Here is a 22516-nt window from a genome sequence, read left to right on the forward strand (position 1 = left end):
CTACCAGTCGGAACCACCTCTAGTGATCTATACGACTAGCATGTCGGAACCCTCTCATGGTCTGTACGACATGCACCTACAAGGATCCATGGTGAGCGTGCGGTGCGGTGAATACTATAAGCACTAACACCAGGGGTGCAGGTTATGAGCTCTCAACACAATTCACATCATCAATGATTCATATGAATAACATAAAACTCACCTGATACTCACCTGTGCGTCCACAGCACCAATTCACATATATATATGCATCAATTATCAATTCATATAATTCACAATATGCATGCATGGCATTTTAAAACATACTTTCATATAAATTCAATTTCTGGGAAAATCAATAGTATATAGGTAAATACATAAAATAACTGCCCACTCACTGATAAGTCGAAGGGTTGTAACCCCTGTGACGTCCCTGGATGGGCTCGTCCTCGGGATAGGTATCACCTATATGTGAAACAACTAAAACAACCTTATTTAAAGCACATAACCGACAATTCATAATAACTTCTCATATGGTGCTCAATTTGGGTATATGAATATACCACAACGACCTATTCGACGTCACGAACGTGGGCATATTTTTAGAAAAAAATTCTGAGGCCGCACGCACCCCCACGCGCCAGGATGGGCACGGGTCCACGCGCATCACCCCTAACCTCCAATCGCCGAACTGGTTCGCCGGTCGCCGGAAAACTGGAGATTTTTCAATCTCCTTGTTCTCCGTCATTTCTCAACCATTTTTCACGTATTTTATATCAAAATGAAGCCCTAAGCATGTAGAATCACGTTACACTACTTTAAGGCTCTAAAAACTACGAAATCTCATCGGAGAAATTCCAAGAAAACCGGCCAACTTCCAACTGAACGATCCCGACGTCCAAAACCTTCAAACTAAGCATTTCGAGCTTCCTTAGGACCTCACTAAGCTCACTATAAGCTTAGAATTCCCTGAAAATCAACACATCACGAATGCATGAACAGTACTCAAATCGGGCCTCGGGTTTTCAACGTGATTTCTAAGGTTTTCCGATCTAAAACTAGTACCAAACGACTCAAGAGGTTGAAAGGATGAAGAATCTTACCTTTTTGGCGTCGATCCGTGAAGGTTCGAGGGTTTGGTGCTTTGTCCGTACAATTTCGAGAGGGAGAGAAAGAGATTGAAATGGAGAGGAGAGAGAGAGCACGAGGAAGGAGAGGGTTGTCCCGTGTGTGTGTGTGTGTGGTCCACCAAAAAACAAGTCACAATTCAATTCTTAAAATCCCTAACCACACAAAACATACATACCAACTTTAATCCAACTTAAATTATTTTTCCAAAAGTTTAGGAATATATGTATTTAGTCCAATAATATGTCACACACACATACCTTAGTAACCGCTAAGGGCAATCTCGTCATTTCACGTCCTCGATAAATAAAATCCCGGGACGGGCTGTGACAATCTTCCCCCCTTATAGAATTTCGTCCTCGAAATTCATACAACCAATCAACCACTTAATACTCATAAAACAACCTTGGATACATCTCTCTCATTTGATCTTCTATCTCCCAAGTAGTTTCTTCCACTGAGTGGTTCATCCACAATACTTTTACCAAGCTCACTATCTTATTCCTTATAACCTTGTCTTTCCAATCCAAGATAGTCACTGGTTCTTCCTCATATGTCAAATCCGGATTAATCTCCAAATGTTGAGGAGGAATCACATGTGAAGGATCTGAAACATAATGTCGAAGCATCGAGATATGAAACACATTATGTACCTTAGATAGCTCCGGAGGCAACTCCAATCTGTAAGCAACTTCACCAATCCTCTCAGTGATCTCATAAGGTCCTATGTACCTAGGACTTAGTTTGCCTCTCTTTCCAAACTGTACTACACCTCTCCAAGGTGACAATTTCAAGAATACCAAATTACCCACATCATAAACTCAATCAGCAGCATGTCTATCTGCTAAACTCTTTTGTCGATCCTGGGTCGCTTTCAGGTTAGACTTAATCACCTGAACATTTTGAGTAGTCTCATCCACAATCTCTGGGCCCTCAAGCACTCTTTCGCCAACCTCTGACCAACACAATGACGTACGACAAGCTCTACTATAAAGTGCCTCAAATGGTGACGTACCAATGCTCAAATGAAAACTATTATTGTAGGCAAATTCCATCAAGTCTAAGTGATCATGCCAAGAGTCACCAAACTGTAATACTGAAGATCTCAACATATCCTCCAACATCTGAATAGTCCTCTCTGATTGACCATCGGTTTGAGGATGATAAGCAGTGTTGTAAAGCAATTTCGTACCAAGAGCTTCCTGAAAAGCTATCCAAAACTTAAAAGTAAATCTTGGATCTCGATTAGATATAATATTCACTGGAACTCCATGATACTTCACAATCTTCGTGATGAACAACTTAGCCAATTTATTCAGAGGATACTTTTCCCTCACTGGAATGAAGTGTGCTGACTTAGTAAGCCGATCTACAATCACCCAAACACCATCAAATCCATTTCGTGTACGCGGAAGCTTATACACGAAATCCATAGTTATATTTTCCCATTTCCACTGAGGAACGGGAAGTGGTTACATCCGACCAAAAGGCTTCTTTCTTTCAGCTTTGACTTGCTCACAAACAATACACCTACTTACATATTCAGCAATCTCCCTCTTCATACCCGACCAATAATAAAATGGTCGAATGGTATGGTACATCTTAGTCCCTCTTGGATGCATCGCATAAGCTGAACAATGTGCTTCATCCAAAATTTCCTTCTTTAATTCCTCATTATTCGGCACATACATTATGCTCTCCTGCATAAGCATGCCATCTGATTCTCGAATCCTAAGGTCTTTCTTTTTCCCTTCATTTCTCAATTGGATCATTTTTTGGATCTCTTCATCAACCATTTGAGCTTCAAGTACACGATTAACCAAAACTGGTCTGACTTGGAAACTAGCAAGAAAAGCTTCTCTTCGTTCCTCTAACTCCAACCTTACTCCAGTAGCTCTCAAATCTGCAAGAAGAGGAACACGACAAACATACAAAGCATTGAGTCGACCTTGAGGTTTCCTACTCAGTGAATCAGCTACCACATTTGTACGACCCGGATGATACTCAACAGTGCAGTCATAATCACTTAGTAACTCCATCCACCTTCATTGACGAAGATTAAGATCATGCTGAGTGAAAAGATACTGAAGACTCTTATGATCTGTGAAGATCTTACACTTCTCACCATAGAGGTAATGCCTCCAAATTTTTAAAGCAAAAACAATGGCTGCCAACTCAAGATCGTGAGTAGGATAATTCCTTTCATGAATCTTCAACTATCGCGAAGCATAGGCAATCACTCTATTATGCTACATCAAAACACATCCCAAACCATTCAAAGAAGCATCATTGTAAATCTCAAAGTTACCGCTATCATCAGGAAGTACCAATACTGGAGCATGAGTGAGGCAATATTTCAACTGCTGGAAACTTTGCTCACAATTCTCATCCTAATCAAACTTAACATCCTTCCTGGTTAACTTCGTTAGTGGCAAAGCAATCATAGAAAAATCTTGAACAAACCGTCGATAATAACCTGCTAAACCCAGAAAACTCCGTACCTCAGTGACGGATCGTGGTTGTTTCCAATTCTCCACTACTGCTATCTTTTGAGGACTTGAATTCCTTGTGCCGATACTACATGCCCCAAAAATGCCACTTCATTCAACCAAAACTGACATTTACTGAACTTGGCATACAACTGATGCTTCCTCAATTTCCTTAATACCAAGTTAAGATGTCGAATATGATCTGCTTTAGACTTAAAGTATACCAGAACATCATCGATAAAAACAATGACAAATCTATCAAGATATTACTGGAATACCTCATTCATTAGCCTCATGAAAGCTGCAGGTGCGTTAGTCAATCCAAATGGCATCACCAAAAACTCATAATGTCCATAACGGGTCCTGAAAGCCGTCTTAGGTACATCATCTTCTTTAATCTTCAACTGATAATAACCAGATCTCAAATTAATCTTAGAGAACACACATGCACCTTTAAGCTAATCAAACAAATCATCGATACGAGGCAAGGGATAACGGTTTTTAATCGTTACCTGGTTCAATTGCCTGTAATTAATACATAATCTCAAAGTTCCATATTTCTTTCTCATAAACAACACCAGAGCCCCCCAAGGTGAATTACTAGGTTGAATGAAACCTTTATCAGTTAATTCCTGTAACTGAATTTTCAACTCTCTCAATTCAGCTGGAGCCATTCTATATGGAGTCAAAGATATAGGATCCGTACCTGGAAGTAAATCGATAGAAAACTCCACATCTCTGTCTGGCGGCAATCCAGGCAAATCGTCTGGAAATACATCAGGATAGTGCCTGACTACTCCAACTTCCTCCACACTGCTAGGAACAACATCATTTAACACCACATGTGCTAAGTATCCTTGACAACCTTTCGATAACAACTTCTTTGCTCTCACGGCAGAAATAACACCATGTTTCACCCCACTGCTTTCACCCACAAAAGTAACCTCTAGTAATCCAGGACGATGAAAAGTAACAGATTTCCCGTAAAAATCTATATGGGCACGATTAAAATGCAACCAATCTGCCCCTAGAATCACATCAAAATCCACAATATCTAACGGGATAAGATTAGCTGGCATAACTACACCATCTACCATCACTGGACACCCTGGATAAACACCATCAACATAACATTTGTCCCCTCTATGAGCAAACTCTAAATCAAATCCTAGAGGTGTAGGGTGAGGTTGAGTCATTTGAGCAAACGTATGAGAAATCACAGAATGTGTAGCACCACAATCAATCAAAACTCTAGCAAAATGACCAAGGATATTTAACGTACCCATAATTAAGTCCGGATGATTCTGAGCATCTTGCAGTGAGATGTGATTAACACGTCCCTGAGCTTGCTGTCGTCCACCACGACCTCTGTTGCCTTGGTTACCTCGCCCCTGAGAAGTATGTCCATGTCCTGACTGACTAGACTGCCTAGGTGGTCCTGCACTGCTAGCAGCAACCTCTCCCTATCGGGGCTGACCTCCCTGATGCCACTGAGATCCACTAGCTGGGATGGAAGAATAAGAAGTATAACCTCCAGGGTCTTGGGAATACCCAGTCTGAGAATAAGGATCATGGGAATACTGATACTGTCCGGAAGTATAGGGAGCAGTATCACCCTGGTAGTGGTAAACACCACCACGACCCGTCTGACCATAACTGTCTGATCCAAAATTCTGCTGAATCGGCGCTGGAGGTGGCATAGTAGACTGCTGAGATCTCTGCTGACTCTGGGGACACTGGGTGGCCCTATGTCCCATCTGTCCATAAGTGTAGCAAGCACCACCACTTCTCATACACTCTCCATGATGTCTGAACTTACAACGGCGGCACAACGGAGCACTAGAACCACCAACACCACCAAAATCTCTTTGTCTCTGAAACCTGGGTCCACCAGCAAATCTTCCACCTCTCCTCGGGCCTGTGACAATAAATCATCGACTGGAAGAACTCGAGCTCGCTCCACTTTTCTTGAAATTCTGTGTCTTATGGGGTCCTTGAGTGAAGATACCTTTACCTCTATCATCTTTCTTCTGATTATCATTCTTATCTTCATCATCCTCACTGTTACTAGGAAGGTTGTCGAAATCCTCCATCCGAACCAAAATCTCAGAAAACTCATGATAATCGGTGCAAGGAAGCGCACTAGCAAAAGTCCGCCATTTCTTCTTAGTTCCTAGCTTAAAACGGCGAAGCATCTCTGCCTGATTACCAGCTGTATCAGGATCATAACGAGATAAATCTGTAAATTTCCTGTAATACTCATGCGCCGACATATCATTTTGCTTCAGATGAGTAAACTCCTGCTTCTTACGATCAATGTACTCCGGCGGAACAAATCTTTTCATAAAATGCTATTTGAATACTTCCCAGTCAACTGCCATCTCAGGCGACATAAACTTAGTCTGATTAACCTAGCTGCTGGCTCTTGTCCTAAAAACCAAGTAGTGGTCTCCACCCATCTATTAGCAGGAAGATTCCCTTGACTCTGCATCACATGGAAAGTCTTCTCAATATGGTCTAACCACTTTTCTGCCCCTTCATGACCCTCATTACCCATGAAATGGTCCAATTTCATATTATACATAGTCTCTAGGGGTGTTAATGAGGAGGAGGAGGAGGAGGAGGACGGATTGCATTCTGAAAGGCATGGGCCATCACTTCCCCTAATTGAGCTATATCAGGGAAATTAGACTCAGAAGCACGGTGTGATTCCCTACGAGGTGACATAGTTCTAACAGAAGACATCAAAAGATCATTAGAATATTAACAATTTATACAAGACTGCAACCTAGGCTTTGATACCAAATTGACACACCCTGATCCTAGAATCAATGCGTGCTGGCCGTCACGTGAGTGTGACGTAACCAAAAGTGTGATGCGGAAGCAAAAGATATGAGAAATACGAAGGAATAAAAATCAACTACTAGCAATAATATCCAACTAGCATGCAAAAGTGAGTTTAAGTGTGTAGTACACAATTTCAGAGTATAAATACTAGGTGTAGTCAAGTAGGACAATAATTAAATTACAACACCCGCAGGTGAGTTCTACATGCAGGAAGTCTGTCAGAACGCCGAAGAAAACCTCGTGAGCCACCAACTGCTAACTAGAACCTGAAGAGGCGCAAAACAAAATTGAGTGGGTCAGTAAAACCAAAGTTTTCCAAAACATTTCATTTAAAACATTTCTAACCTCTCACTGTAAAACCTGTATACTTTCCCAGAAAATAACATAATAGCATAATATTTGTTCAAATCTCTCAAAACATTAATCTTTATCAAAATCCAGCAAGTATGCCATGCTATAAATGCCAATGACAGAATATGGATGCATAAATATAACCGGTGACATAATGAATCAACCGGAGACCCTGCAGTTGGTCCTGTATGGTTAATTCTATAGCTCAATATCCAACCCAGCCGGAGTCACCACGGTGACCTATACGGCGCTACTATGCACATAAGTCGGAACTACCTGAAGTAGTATGTACGACAAGAATGGTGAAATAATACGCTCTAGTGCTTCTCTCATCAATCATCTGCGCGCATAATCTAAGGTCACCTACCAGTCGGAACCACCTCTAGTGATCTATACGACTAGCATGTCGGAACCCTCTCATGGTCTGTACGACATGCACCTACTTGGATCTAAGGTGAGCATGCGGTGTGGTGAATACTATCAAAATGAAGCCCTAAGCATGTAGAATCACGTTACACTACTTTAAGGCTCTAAAAACTACGAAATCTCATCGGAAAAATTCCAAGAAAACCGGCCAACTTCCAACTTAACGATCCCGACGTCCAAAACCTTCAAACTAAGCATTCCGAGCTTCCTTAGGACCTCACTAAGCTCACTATAAGCTTAGAATTCCCTGAAAATCAACACATCACGAATGCATGAACAATACTCAAATCGGACCTCGAGTTTTCAACGTGATTTCCAAGGTTTTCCGATCTAAAACTAGTACCAAACGACTCAAGAGGTTGAAAGGATGAAGAATCTTACCTTTTTGGCGTCGATCCGTGAAGGTTCGAGGGTTTGGTGCTTTGTCCGTACAATTTCGAGAGGGAGAGAGAGACTGAAACGGATAGGAGAGAGAGAGAGCACGGGGAAAGAGAGGGTTGTCCCGTGTGTGTGTGTGTGTGGTCCACCAAAAAACAAGTCACAATTCAATTCTTAAAATCCCTAACCACACAAAACATACATGCCAACTTTAATCCAACTTAAATTATTTTTCCAAAAGTTTAGGAATATATGTATTTAGTCCAATAATATGTCACACACACATACCTTAGTAACCGCTAAGGGCAATCCCGTCATTTCACGTCCTCGATAAATAAAATCCCAGGACGGGCTGTGACATGGTACGTGTGTTTGGATATGCCTTTATCAACTTCTGCAGAACTAATGTCACGACTATTGTGATTTAAAAAAAATATATAAACTAATTTGCATTTGCGACCATATATGTATAAGTTGATCAATTGTATTTGAGAAAAGTATTGAACGTACGTATTCCTCTTTGCTTACGAATCAGTAGTAGTAGTGTCGTGTCAAGCGCCTTATCAATATAAAAAAAGTTGTTTTAATTTCTTAGCGAATAATAAGACCATCTCTAATGGTTGGGCTAAAAGCTAAATATTTTAGCCCGAAATATTTAGCTTTTAGCCCAGAAATAGTTTTTCTGCTCCAACCGTTCTAGCATAAAATTTTAGCCCGGAATTATTAAAAAATGAACTTAGGCTATTTTTTTTCTTAAATTAAATTTAAAAAAAAAAAATATGTAGACTATCGTAAATTATTTTTATGAACATTTTAATTTAAAAAAATTTAAATTCCGATAAATATTGAAAAATCACTAAATTTTCCACAATGCAAACCTTCAACTTTTACCAATCTTTCAACCATGGGCTAACTTTCAATTCACCAACCGTTCAACACCAAATTTTCAATTCACCAACCATTCAACACCAAACTTTCAACTTTCATCAACCGTTCAACTCTTATCAAACATCATCTATATAAACATATGTCCAATATTTGTTGATCACACAACCTTTCAACCTTCAATCAATCCTCTATATTCGCCAATCTTTCAACTTTCAAAGAGTTTTTGTTTCCTAAAAATCCTCCATATCTCATCAACGGATGATAGAAACCCATGCCAAGCATAAAGCAACATCTTCCTCACAGGTCCAATTACGACCTCTAATATGCTCTCTTGCCATGTTGAACAATTTGGAAATGGAAAGAAATGGTAGAAAGATAAATTAGAAGAATTGTAAGAAAAAATTGAATTTTGTGTGGATGTTTGAACAAATACATAGGTATTTATAGAGTTTTTGGGTGAATTTTGAGTTAAATAATTTTTTTTAATTATTTTAGCCGTTGTATTTAAATTTGGACCGTTAGATCTTTTTTTACTGTTAGATTTGATTATATTCGATCTCAGCCGTTGAATTCAATGTATTTTAAAATGGCATATTCTAAAAAAATTAAATTTGAATCTAGACCGTTGGATCAACCAACTGTCCTTAAAACCCAGCCATAGGATCAAAATTATAGTCGTTGGGTTTTTGTGGGTGGCCGACACATGCCTGATGGCGAGGCCCACCCCTGTTGGGAAACCTCTGCAAGCGCATCGCGTGCGGCGCGTTGGAGAGTGGGCGGGCCGAGACTGGCCCAACAACCCACGTGGGGGGGAATTTGGCCCAGCTTTGGCATTTAGCCCAAAGTATTAGCATGGGTTGGAAAGTGTTTGGGGGTGGGGGGGGGGAATTTTAGCATTTAACCCACCATTAGACCATCTCCAACTCTTGGGCTAAAAGCCAAATTTTTTAGCCCGGAAAATTTAGCTTTTAGCCCAGAAACATCTTTTCTGCTCCAACCCTTCTACCCTAAAATTTTAGCCCGGAATTATTAAAGAATGAAATTAGTCTAAATTTTTTTCTTAAATCAATTGTTTTAAAAAAAATAAATATGTAGATTATTGTAAATTAATTTTATGAACATTTTAATCTAAAAAAATTTAAATTTCGATAAACATTTCGCATTTAGCCCGGGGGGAAAGCTGGGGGGTATTTGGCCCAGAAATAGCATTTGGCATTTAGCCTAAAATTTTAGCATGGGTTGGAGAGTGTTTGGGGGGGTAATTTGGGGGGTAATTTGGCTTTTAGCCCAGGGTTGGAGATGGTCTTAGACCATCTCCAACCCTTGGGCTAAAAGCCAAATTTTTTAGCCCGGAAAATTTAGCTTTTAGCCCAGAAACATCTTTTCTGCTCCAACCCTTCTACCCTAAAATTTTAGCCCGGAATTATTAAAGAATGAAATTAGCCTAAATTTTTTTCTTAAATCAATTTTTTTTAAAATAAATATGTAGATTATTGTAAATTAATTTTATGAACATTTTAATCTAAAAAAATTTAAATTCCGATAAACATTTCGCATTTAGCCCGGGGGGAAAGCTGGGGGGTATTTGGCCCAGAAATAGCATTTGGCATTTAGCCTAAAATTTTAGCATGGGTTGGAGAGTGTTTGGGGGGGGGGGGTAATTTGGCTTTTAGCCCAGGGTTGGAGATGGTCTTAGAGATGGTCTAAAGAAAAATAAACCGATTGAGAGGCATTAGGAAACCCTAACCCTAAAACCGAACTCTTGGTCTTGGGCATCGGGAAACCCTAAACCTAAAACCAAGCACTTGGGTATTGGGTGGGCCCGGTTATTTATGTCCTTATATAAATTAATAATTGCCCACGAACTTTAGTGGAAAAACTGAGGCCATATTTTACTGTCTCCCCTTGTTATTGATGGATATAGTCTACAAACGCCGTACGTCACCACCCAACGGATACGCATATATATCCCAATCCCTTCCAAACCCTCCACCACAACATTCCATTACAGAAAGAGAGAGAGAGAGAGAGACTGAACAACGTTAAGAACAAATGGCCGAAGAATGCGGTGTTGCAATCTCTTCTTCCTCTACGCAGCTAACGCAACAAAACTGGTGGGATCTCGTCAGCTCTACCAACCCATGGCAGCAGCAGCAGCAGCAGCAGCAACTAAATCAGAAGTACTCCAACTCTTCTAATAATAATTGTGATGATGTTGATCAGGATGTTTCAATCTCCAGTACTTCCTTTACCAATGCCTCCAACCACTCAAGCCTCAGCGTCGACTCCTCTCGCAGACTGCTTGCTGATCAACGTTCTGCTTCTTCCAACGACGACCTGATTAATGGCGAACAGGTCTCTGATAATCATATTTGGAACCATGTCCTATTGTAAGTAACTAATTAAATTTTCTCTAACATATTTATTACTAATTAGCTAGTAATTAATCAAAAGAGTTACATAATCTCAGATGAAACTTTAACTGTCCTTTTATTTTTCCTTACGTAGCAGGGTTCTGTAAACTTAAGAACTCTCAAGGTTTTACTTGAATTTGCATACCCTTTCAAAGAGAGCTGCATGTATTTATATTGACGTTCCGATTACATCAGGGATTGAAATCCCTATTTACAAGGCTATTTCAAATTCAAAAATACAACAGAAACCACAAAGTGTTGTACAGAAAACAACTACTATTCGAAAAGGAGTTTGAACTAATCTAACTCTTCTTGGATAAGAGTTGAGGTTGATCACAACCTCCTGAATTTGAGGAACCCACCACCAGACTCGGACTTGGTCTAACAGGTTCTACCCTTGAGCCTAGCACATCCTACCTATCACCATATCTACCCTCACCACATGGACTAACTCCAGTAGAACTTGAGCGTGTTTATGTATATATATGCATCTCTACATTAATTTCGGCATATATATGGTACTTAATTAATTTAAATTTTGATTGAACCATGCATGCAGAAGCGTTAATGCAAACCATGATTTACGCAACAATGATCATGGTGTTGGAGAGAACTTCATAGATGCACTACCATCCAAGGGCTTGTCAACTCATCATGTTATGTACGATGAGCCTGCTTGTGACTACTTGAAGAAGTTGGACAACAATAGTACTTGGGAGTTCACAAACTCAGCCGCCTCCAATTTCAACAATTTTGAAAAGCAAATAAATGGAGGATTCATGGATAACAACATGAATATTAGTATTGAGAACGAAAGGTTAACCAAGTTGTCTAATCTAGTCAGCAGTTGGTCCATTGCACCCCCAGAACCACAACTAGTACTCAACAATTTTCCTCCTCATCAAGTAATGGATCATGATCATCACTACTCACAACCAAATCTCTGTCACTTAAAGCCGCAACCGTTTTTTAATGATTCCACCTCATCATGCAATCCTCAGATGGGAATTACAAATAGAAACTCGGCATCCAGTTTATTTTCGTGTTACCGCAGTCAAAATATGAAGGTAGACGATCAGAACCATGGACACCCTAATGGCATTGAATATCAGATTGGCCTCGACAACCCAATGGCTGCAGATCATCATAATAGCAAGTACTTCAATGGAAATGGATCAATCTTGCCGGATTCTTATTCTTCATGCACTAGTACTAATGCAGCCAGAAATTTTGCAGATGTTATATCTTTTACGAGTCGATTAGGAAATAAGCCCTTGAATGACCTTCATGCTCCTAAGCCTTGTTTCAAATCTTTCAACTCTTCTGATCATTCTAAGAAGCAAAACCTGCAAACTTCTTCGTCGGTAAGCTCAATATTTATTTAATTTAATTTTTTTGTTCACTTACTTAGAGCTAATGATTTTAAATTTGCCTCGTATATCTGATCCTTTGAGCTTCTTTATGTGTATGTGTGTGTGTATAATTGCGCGCCTAAGCTTATTTGAGCCATATCTGAACCGAAGCTCATTGTATATTATATATGTATATATAATTGAATGGGTAGTGGAGGAGGACAGGTTCTAATTACATGTATATATATACTACACGCAGGCAAGAATGAGTGGTGGAAGAGGACAGGGAATTGCAAATGAAGGAAAAAAGAAAAGAACGGACGACACATCATCAGAAACAGTCGTGAAAAAGCCTAAGCAAGAAACTTCTACAGTTTCATCTGCAAAGGTACTGTAACATACAAAATAAAAAAGGAAAAAGACAATAAATCATGCTTGATCGTTGTTAATTAATTGATTATATTAACTTTTGTTCATGAAATTATAAACTTATGTATATTGGATCAACAGATGCAGGCACCAAAAGTCAAGCTTGGGGACAGGATCACGGCCCTTCAACAAATCGTGTCTCCATTTGGAAAGGTGAGCGGAAAGTAGCAGCACAAGTTCACCTGCTAATTATTTCATTTCAACTGGATTAATTTGTTATGCAGATGTTTCATTCCTTTAACTGCAGGTGATCATATTTGTCACATTTTAAACTATCATAATTTGATTAAATTTCAGACTGATACGGCATCAGTACTATACGAAGCGATTCAGTACATTAAGTTCCTGCAAGAACAAGTGCACGTGGTATGCTATCATAATCTCTTGTTAAATTTGTTCTTTGAAAACAATTTTATTTTCCAACTAATAAGAAATTAATCTACATTTCCATAATTTTTTTTGCAGCTATTGAATAGCCCTTATTTGAAGACAAATTCACCAAAGGTATATATATGTATATAAAACATATATAGAAACACACACACACACACACACACACACACACTCTAATCAGTGTACTTCAACAATTTGTACATATAATTAACTAGTGTTATTTTAATTAGGATCCATGGGCGATGGAAAGAAAAGATCACAAGGGAGATACAAAGGTTGATCTCAAGAGCAAGGGCCTATGTTTGGTGCCTGTTTCATGTACGCCTCAAGTTTATCGTGAAAATACAGGATCAGACTATTGGACACCAACATATAGAGGAAGTTTGTATAGATAAACCAAGTGCAAATAAATGATACATTTAAGTATATATGTTTCATATTTTCTTATGGCCAATGTAATAATTTTAATGTAGCAAAAAAAAAATCGGTCAGTGCATGTAACTTATATCTTCTCAAAAGAATGGGAAGTAACTATATCTGTAGCCTAATTAAGGTCCCATGAAGCTGCTGCTAATCAATGTACTTCAGGTTTTCATATTAATGCTACATATATTTTGATTAGGGAATTGTTTTTAGCACTCCAAAAATCTCATTTTGCATCTCAAACTTTCTATATTTAGAAAGAAAAATACACTTTGTGATTCAAAATGAGATTTTTTTTAAGTGTCAATAACAGTTCCCTTTGATTTTGCGCATCATGCAACTCATCTTTTGGGATTATGATTTTAAATGTATATCGGTGTAGTGTTATGGAACTTATATAATTCTATGTCTATATGGATTAAGAGATGACTAACTCGATCTACATATAAGATGGTAAGATCTTAATATTGTGTGTTATTTGGAAGTCAACGGTTCATTCTTTCTGATATGACATTCTTCTTCTTTTCACTCTCTTCACGATCAGATCTTGTAAAATTCTCACATGCAAAAGAACCAATGGAAGTTTATAGCCATAGCTACTTCAACTGTTTGTAAGTCATGCGTAACCAATACGTACACATTTGATTACAAATGAGAGTTTCAAATCCTGAATTTGTAGCTACTATTCCTGCTCGTCATCCTGCTTATCCTCACCACCATTATTAGGCTAACCCCAATGATTTATATTTGTATTATCTTTCAAAAATGAATGTATGTGAAATAAATTTCTATATTGCATGTATTATAATGGAGAAGATCGAGATTCACAGGTTTCATGATGCATGAGCAAACCATATATATATTCTCCTTTTTTCTTTTCTTTTTTGAAATGATCAACAGAGTGATCACCAAATTGTTGAATCCGAAATGGTGGAGAGGAGTAGTTGTACTTACAAATTGAAATGCTTGCAAGTTGGCCACTCACTTTGCTTTTGTCCTCACCGCAGCTCTTGAAATACACAAGCTAAATAAATATTATTTTCCAAAACCATAATTTCATGAATCTGAAGCCTCACAAATTTTAAATCTAGAAGCAAAGTTTACAAAGAGAAAAAGTGAATCCAACGAAGCATAATTGGTCAAAAGAAAGATGAGCATAAAGTTCAAAACTCATAGTGGTAGTGGTGCACTTAAACATGTTGTTTTGGTACTCCTTTCAATCAAAACGATAGTAGACTATGTTATTTTGGTCTACCATGGAAAGAAAGAAACTAAAATGCATGATGTGTAAACCATTCAAAACCTCATCATACTATAATTAGCAAAGGAAAATGTTAGGGAGACTAAATTTGTATACAAATTTTGCAAACCAAATGATGTGTCACCAGTAGGAAATGAGCACGTTTATCAACGTTTAAATAATAATCCAATCATTAACTTTCATGTCATTAAGTTTACAAAATTATGTCTACAAATTTATCTCTTTAGCATTACCCGTTAGGAAATTCGCATAAAACACTAATACTTGTTTTTAGTGGTATTCCAATAATTATCGACTTTGACTCGTCGTTTTTGAAGACCCAAGAGGATGAGGAGCATTTAATTGTAATATTGTATGGAAATTGTAGTTCAAGTGGTTAAATCCATCGATCTCACTCTCTCCTAACAATTTAACACACTGACACTATTGTTTATAAAAAAACGGTGTGTAATACTAACTCCAAGTTAATCAAATTGTTGACACAAAAATAATGTTGCGACAAAAACTTATACCATCACTATATAGTCTGACACTCTGACAAAATTGTTTTTCAAGAAAAGCCCAAACTGAATTTGTTACTAGAAAATGAAAAGCCCCTAACTCATGCCCAAAATTTTGAACAATAGTGGGCCTATTACTGAGTACCTGGCCTTGAAGTTAGCCCAATGAATTACACTTATGCTTTTTTTTTTTTTTTTATACAATTGAAATTAAGACTTTAATGGCGCGTTTACGTAACCGTAATCAAAATAGAGGAATTGGATTGAGGATGAATTGAATTGAGGAGGAATTGGATCGAGGAGGAATCAGAATCGGATTACTGTTGAAGTTGTTTACTTAAATGTTTTGGAATCGGAGTATGAATGAACTTTAGTTCATATAAGTTGTTTACTAATTCAGATGAATCGGAATATAAATCAATAAGATTACTCAAATGCCCTTATTGTTTATTGTTTTATTTTATCCTATATTTATTTTTAATAACATTTTAGTTAGGAGTTAAGATCAAAGGACAAACATTTAACAAATATTTTTACATTTTATTACCATGTAGAAGCACATCTATCTCTATTTGATTTTAAGAAGAAAAAGAACATTTCATAAAAGTAATTTATTAAAGAGAAAAATAAATTGCAATAAGTAGGAAGAAGAAAAGAGGTAAGAGCCCTCTTTGGTTCTCAAAACAGGACGGTCTCCGTCTTTAGGGAAAAATAAATGTTCTCCATCCTCTTTGGTTCTCAAAACAAAGGTGCGAAGGAATCCATATCTCTCTATCATTCTGGGTTTTGTTAAAAACTTGATTCTCATGATTGTTTTGATTTGTATAATTGTATGTGGTTTTGTATTTGTTTGCACCGCCATCGTCCTTGGAGCTCAGTGTGAGTTGATAAAGATGAAATTGTAGGACTCTGTGATGGGTTGGAAAGGTAAAGTTGTTTGGGTGCTTTCGGATTAGCCAAAAATCATGAGGGTCGTTTCGGTATAAAAGTTAGAATCCGGATGAAGAGTTTCTCCAAAAATCCAAATACTAGGTCTCTCCTAGGAATCCAAATCCGAGAATTTCCGGAGTGTGATTCCGGATTTTAGATGGGCCCCATGTGTTTTTGATTCCCTAAAATTTTAGTAAATACTGTAATCCTTTCAATCGGGAATGATTCATTTTCATTTCATTCCAACCCCGGTTGGTAAACATGCCATAAATGTATATGGTAAATGTTCTTAATCGCTTAAACTCCACAATCAAGTAAAGTTTAACACTTTTATCTTACATTGTAGAAAACTACTTTGAAACTGTGCTACCTTTCTTTTTATAAAATACTAATATCATATCAAATTAAGCGACAACGTAATTCTAATTCTAATTAAACAACATATCAATATTTTTATTATCCCGAATCACATAATATAATATATTTTTAATCTTAGTCAAACAATATAGCATTATACTTATGATTTTACATATTAATAGACAACAACGTATTTTTAATTCTGATAAAAAAGAATGCTAAAACAAAGTAAGATTGAAGTTTTTACTCCATTTTCCCTAAACCAACCCTCCCGTTGCACTTCCAAAGTAGAGGAAGCTCCCAAACATCGTACTTCCTTTTCCTCTTCAGTGACTCAGCACCCACCTTCTATTCTACTGCTACTAAATTAGTAACACTACAAACTCCCTCCCTCCCTCCTAATTTGCAATTAGGGTTTTCCAATTCCCCCATTTCCACCATTTGAAAAAAAAAAAAAACTAACAAAAAGTTATAAAAAAAATTCTTTTAACAAAAAATTATTTTTATAAATATAATAAATAGTACTAATTAAAAATATAAATATGATTTTTCGTTAAAAATATACCGTATCAGAGTATCTTTGTTAAAACTCTTTTTTTTTTAAGGAAAACTAATGAAAAAAGCTTGAAAATTTTGAGTTTTAATGATAAGAACAAAATAAAAAGTAAAGTAAATAGTACTATAATTGACTTTTTTGTAAAAATATAATTTTTCGCTAAAATGAACAATTTCGTTAAATTTCCTTGTTTTTTACCCCTGACATGAAGCGTGGATTCGACGATATCGAAACGTGGATTCGACGATTTCGAAATCTCCGACGAGGACTGGGAGGAGCATTCCTCCGCCTTCAAGCCCTCCCGCGTCCTCAAGAAGTCTCGCACCCCGAGGCCGCCGCCGATCGAGTCTTTCGCCTTCCGATTAGCCTCCAAGCCCCAACGGCTGTCCCACGACGACGAGGACTCCGATTCCGATTGCGTCGAGATTAAACACGAACTGGATGACGACGACTTTGATTGCGTCGTTATTAAGAACGAATTGGAGGACGATGACGCCGACGAGGTCCTGGAGGCTAGGCCGGTCAATCGTGGACGTCGATTTATGGTCGAAGACGAGGATAGCGATGGGGATTGGGCTAATATTGAGTCAACGAGCGAGGAAGAGGAGGAGGAGGTAGAGGAGTTGGAGGACGACGACGTGGTTGGGAAGGCTTTGCAGAAGTGTGCCAAAATATCGACGGATTTGAGAAATGAGCTCCACGGGAGTTCGGCTCCGGCGGTTTCTGATCAGTACGCCGAAGTGGAAGCTGCCCCTGTGAGGATTGTCAATCAGGTGTCTTTTCTTACTTTTACTGAGCTTCTTGTGGTATGAATGACATGGAGTTGGAAAGCTCTTACCTTTACTCATTCATAATTGGGCTAAAAAATTTGGTATTCCTTTGTTTCCAATGTAATTAGTGAAATAAGGAAAATTACAGGCCAATAGAATGTAGCTGTATAAAATTATGGTTCTTTTATGTCATCAAGTATTACTTGCGTGAAGGTTTTGTATTTCTTTTCAGTATGTGTTGAGAGGTCCTCATAAGCATAAAATTGGCTATTTTTTCTGTTGTTGTTGCTGGTGTCGTTATTGTCTTTCAATTGGATTGGCAAGTGATGGTTACTGGTTATTTGTTGTAGGATGACATTATTGAGGCTTGTAGGTCTGAAGTTTCCGATTTTCAACCTATTCTCAAGCCATATCAGTTGGTTGGTGTTAACTTTCTTCTTCTGCTGTATCAGAAGGGTATTGGTGGAGGTACTTATTTTTTGTTCTCTGTAAGCATAATTTTGATTTCCTTCTACTTTAGAAAGTAATTCCTTGTGTAAAAATGTATGACTGTGATAAATTTTGATTCTCTAGACTCTGAGTAGTACAAGATCTTAAACTGTGTGACTAATAAATTTAGATCGCCGAATGGAATTTCATTAGTCATTTTACTACCGCATGATTCTGAAATTTTAAGCTTAAATGTTCTTAGATCACCATAGTTCAAAATTTTCCAACTGTATTGTTAAATTTATGAGGCTAAGTGTATAAGCATGTATGGCTTGGTTTAGTCTCAATTCTGAATCATTACGGTTTAATATACTTTATATTTTGTGCAGCCATTTTGGCCGACGAGATAGGTCTCGGGAAGACCATTCAGGTACCTGCATGTCCTTTCTCTTTGCATATGCCAACAATATTTTTAGCTTTGGTTTGTAATATTTGTCCTTGTTGAACATGCTATAACATACTTGATGCTATTGAAACATTTAAATGATGACCGCGTCCACATTTGATTGTATGCCCTGCTTCTGTTTTGGAAAATTGGGAAAGAGAACTTAAAAAGTGGTGCCCATCATTCACTGTTCTCCAGTATCATGGGGCTGCACGATCGGCATATTTAAAAGAGTTGAACTCTTTGTCCAAAGCTGGATTACCGCCTCCTTTTAATGTTATTCTCGTGTGTTACTATTTGAAAGACACAGGTTTGATTTGGTGTTGCATATGGACAATTGATAGTAATTTTGATTTTATGTTAATTTAATTCCTTTTACTTATGGTCTTCCAGTGCACAACAGAAAGATGATCGTAAAATTCTGAAACGATGGCAGTGGAGTTGTGTGCTTATGGACGAAGCTCATGCTTTGAATAACAAAAATAGCTACAGGTGGAAAACCCTAATGTCCGTTCGACAAAGTGCAAACCAGCGTCTAATGCTGACAGGGACACCTCTACAAAATGATTTACATGTATGACTTTTTACCCTTTGAAATCTTATGGAATATTACTTAGCTAGCCACATGGTTTAATGGAAAAGAAATGGTATTTGCACATTGCAATCTGACCAAGGTAAGATTAGAAACAACTAAGAATTGAAATCAATTAATAATTTCATATGTTTCTTGATTAAGTTCTTGTATTACTATTGATTTTGTAGTGGAACTCACGCTTTTATTAATATTTTTTTTTTTTTTTTTTTTAGATTTTAGTTTTGTTGTTAAATAAGAGGTCGCACTTGGTGCGATGGCAAGTGCCTTCGCCCATGAGCGGTAGGTCTCGGGTTCGAGACTTGGGAGCAGCCTCTTCATAAATGGGGGTAAGGCTAGCCGACATTCACCTCTCCCAGACCCTGCGTAAAGCGGGAGTCTTGTGCACTGGGTACGACCTTTTTTTTTTTTAGTTTTGTTGTTAAATGACTCATTGACTTGTGTGTTCCTGTTGTAGGAGCTTTGGTCTATGCTGGAGTTTATGATGCCAGATCTTTTCACTACTGAGGATGTTGACTTGAAAAAGCTGTTAACTGGTGAAGATAGAGATTTGATTGGCCGCATGAAATCCATATTGGGACCCTTTATTTTGAGACGCTTAAAATCTGATGTTATGCAACAACTTGTTCCAAAAATACAGCGGGTATGTTATGACTTTATGCCTAGTCATTTTAGGATTAGGTTCTTGATTTTTCATATTGTTGTGTTTTTCATTCTCTTTTGATTTTTCTTTTGTATTTTAGAAAGAAGCTGAGAAATGCACTGCAGGTTGAGTATGTTATAATGGACAAGGAACAAGACGCCGCCTATAAAGAAGCCATTGAAGAGTATCGGGCAGCTTCACGAGCTCGTATTGCAAAAACTTCAGAGGTTAACTCAAACAGTATTCTTAAGGTTCTTCCTTGGCGGCAGATCTCCAACTATTTTGTTCAGTTTCGTAAGGTGCATCTGTCTCGACTTTCATGTTTTTGATATCCCAGTTTTGTGTTCAGATTGTATATATGTTTGCTTATTGTTCTTTTTTTCTTTTCTCATTCTCTAGATTGCAAATTATCCTTGACTAGTAAGGCGTATTTACAGTGATGAGGATGTTGTTCCTTTTGCCAGAAAGTTACATCCAATGGGTGCATTTGGCCTTGAATGTACATTAGACAAAGTAATTGGGGAACTTAAGAATTATAGTGACTACTCTATCCATCGGGTATTTTCTCAACTTCTTGAAAATGAATTTGTCTTTCAAATTTGATGCATTACTATCAATGTTTTGGAACGATTTGATTATCTGGGGCGTACAGTGTTCGTGTGCCTGTGTATGTGTGTAGTAGATTACATATTGTATGTTGATATTGTGTATGCTCTCTCTCTCTCTCTCTCTCTCTCTTTGTGTGCAGCTTTTGCTGTATTATGGTGTCTCTGATAATAAGGGATTGCTTCCAGACAAATATGCATTGCTTTCTTCAAAATCTCAGGTATAATGCTACTTTAATAACTTCACTAACCAATTGGTCTGAATCAAAATTTGGAGAGTTGTCATATGATACTCTGTGCTCAAAACTGAGGAGAGTTTTCTTGTTGATGATATTAGGCATTGGCTGAACTTCTTCCTTCACTGAAGCGAGCTGGGCATCGTGTTCTGATTTTCAGCGAGTGGACGTCAATGCTTGATGTTTTGGAGTGGACTTTGGATGTGATAGGTCTTACATACAGACGACTTGATGGAAGGTACTGGTGTACTTTTGTCACATTTACAGATTATTTTTATCATAAGAAAATGTGCCCTGCCACATGGTATATCTGTTTTATTATCTGGCTTACTCAGTTCCACTTGTTGATTGTGGTTAATTGAATTGTTACCTCATCTGTTGTAAGTTGTGTTTCTTGTCTGTTAACCCGTATCTTCCGAATGTCAGCACTCAGGTGACAGAAAGACAGACGATAGTTGATACATTCAATAATGATACTTCTATATTTGCTTGCTTGCTGTCCACAAGAGCTGGAGGCCAGGGTTTGGACTTGGTTGGAGCTGATACCGTAGCTATTCATGATATGGATTTCAAACCGCAAATTGATCAACAGGCAGAAGATTGTTGTCATCGCATCGGCCAAGTGAAGCCTGTTACCATTTACAGGTTTGCCCCTCTTTAATTTCCCAATCTCCCTCCTCACCTATACTTACCAATCTGAGAGAAGCACCTTTCAGGTTTACCCTAACCCCTTCGTCCCTGCTTTTATAATATTGTATTGGTTTGAGTCATAAACTTGATTAGAAAATTGTAGGATTATAACCTGTCATGTCCTTTACAGGCTAGTCACTAAGGGTACAGTAGATGAAAATGTCTACGAGATTGCGAAAAGGAAGTTAGTGCTAGATGTTGCAGTCCTGGAATCTGGCGTGGAGATGGATAATGAAGGTGACACATCCACCATGGGAGATATATTATCGAAACTTTTGCTTGGTTAAAGATTTTAGAAAACTTACAGTCGATCTGCCGATAGAGAAACTGCAACAGGAAACCTTTGTAATTTAGTTTTTGTATTTTTCCAGTCACACTGCAAGAGGTCCATTGTTGTAATGGTTAGGGGTTTGAACAAAAAACTATACATAGTCGTAGGCGGGTATGCTATACGGGTGTAAATTGGCCCAAAAAATTCTTGTGGCAGTTAAAAAGTTTTCGTCAATAAAACGACGATGAATTAACAATGATTTTACATAGCAAGCTGGAATTCTTTGAGTATATGCTCTATAATAACTAACAATTTAACTCACTAATGTTATTATTCAATCTTGTAAACTAATAGAGACCAAAATTGGAAAAAGAGATACGAACGAAGAGGAATAACCAATCGATGAAAGAACATGAAACCATTTTGTTTCAATAAAGGTACAAGAAACGGTTGGGGGCAATGAAGTAGGCAGAAGTGGTAGGATTTTGCGAGCTGTTCCAACCACGGCTAGATGTGATTCCAAGAGCCCAACAAGAATGAATACCACACAGAAGAGTCAAGATCGGTATGTAAAAAAAAAAAAGTTTAATTAATTAACAAGATAGAAAATCTTATACGGGTTTGGGCTTAGGGCCTTGGGTTGAAGCTTAAAAAGTTTGGATTCTAAGGACAAAGAGTTGACCTTCAAACCACTTTAGGGCCTCCTCTTTGTTGGTATTTATTTGGTTGAAAGT

At 37.8% G+C, this 22516-nt stretch overlaps 1 protein-coding gene and 1 pseudogene across 1 annotated transcript; both read left to right on the top strand.

Annotated features, from left to right (window-relative positions):
* The first annotated feature begins 10472 nt into the window (after positions 1 to 10472).
* Positions 10473 to 13695, top strand: LOC126595659 (transcription factor bHLH110-like). Its single transcript, XM_050261957.1, has 7 exons — positions 10473 to 10876; positions 11460 to 12264; positions 12512 to 12640; positions 12763 to 12834; positions 12979 to 13047; positions 13147 to 13185; positions 13305 to 13695. Exons 1-7 carry the CDS (start codon positions 10539 to 10541, stop codon positions 13467 to 13469), a joined length of 1617 nt encoding a protein of 538 aa, XP_050117914.1. The 5' UTR covers positions 10473 to 10538; the 3' UTR covers positions 13470 to 13695.
* Positions 13696 to 16458: 2763 nt separating this feature from the next.
* Positions 16459 to 22041, top strand: LOC126596702 (protein CHROMATIN REMODELING 19-like; annotated as a pseudogene).
* Positions 22042 to 22516: the final 475 nt, after the last annotated feature.

The sequence above is a fragment of the Malus sylvestris genome, chromosome 13 (genome assembly GCF_916048215.2).
Source record: "Malus sylvestris chromosome 13, drMalSylv7.2, whole genome shotgun sequence".
In the NCBI taxonomy this organism is placed as follows: domain Eukaryota; kingdom Viridiplantae; phylum Streptophyta; class Magnoliopsida; order Rosales; family Rosaceae; genus Malus; species Malus sylvestris.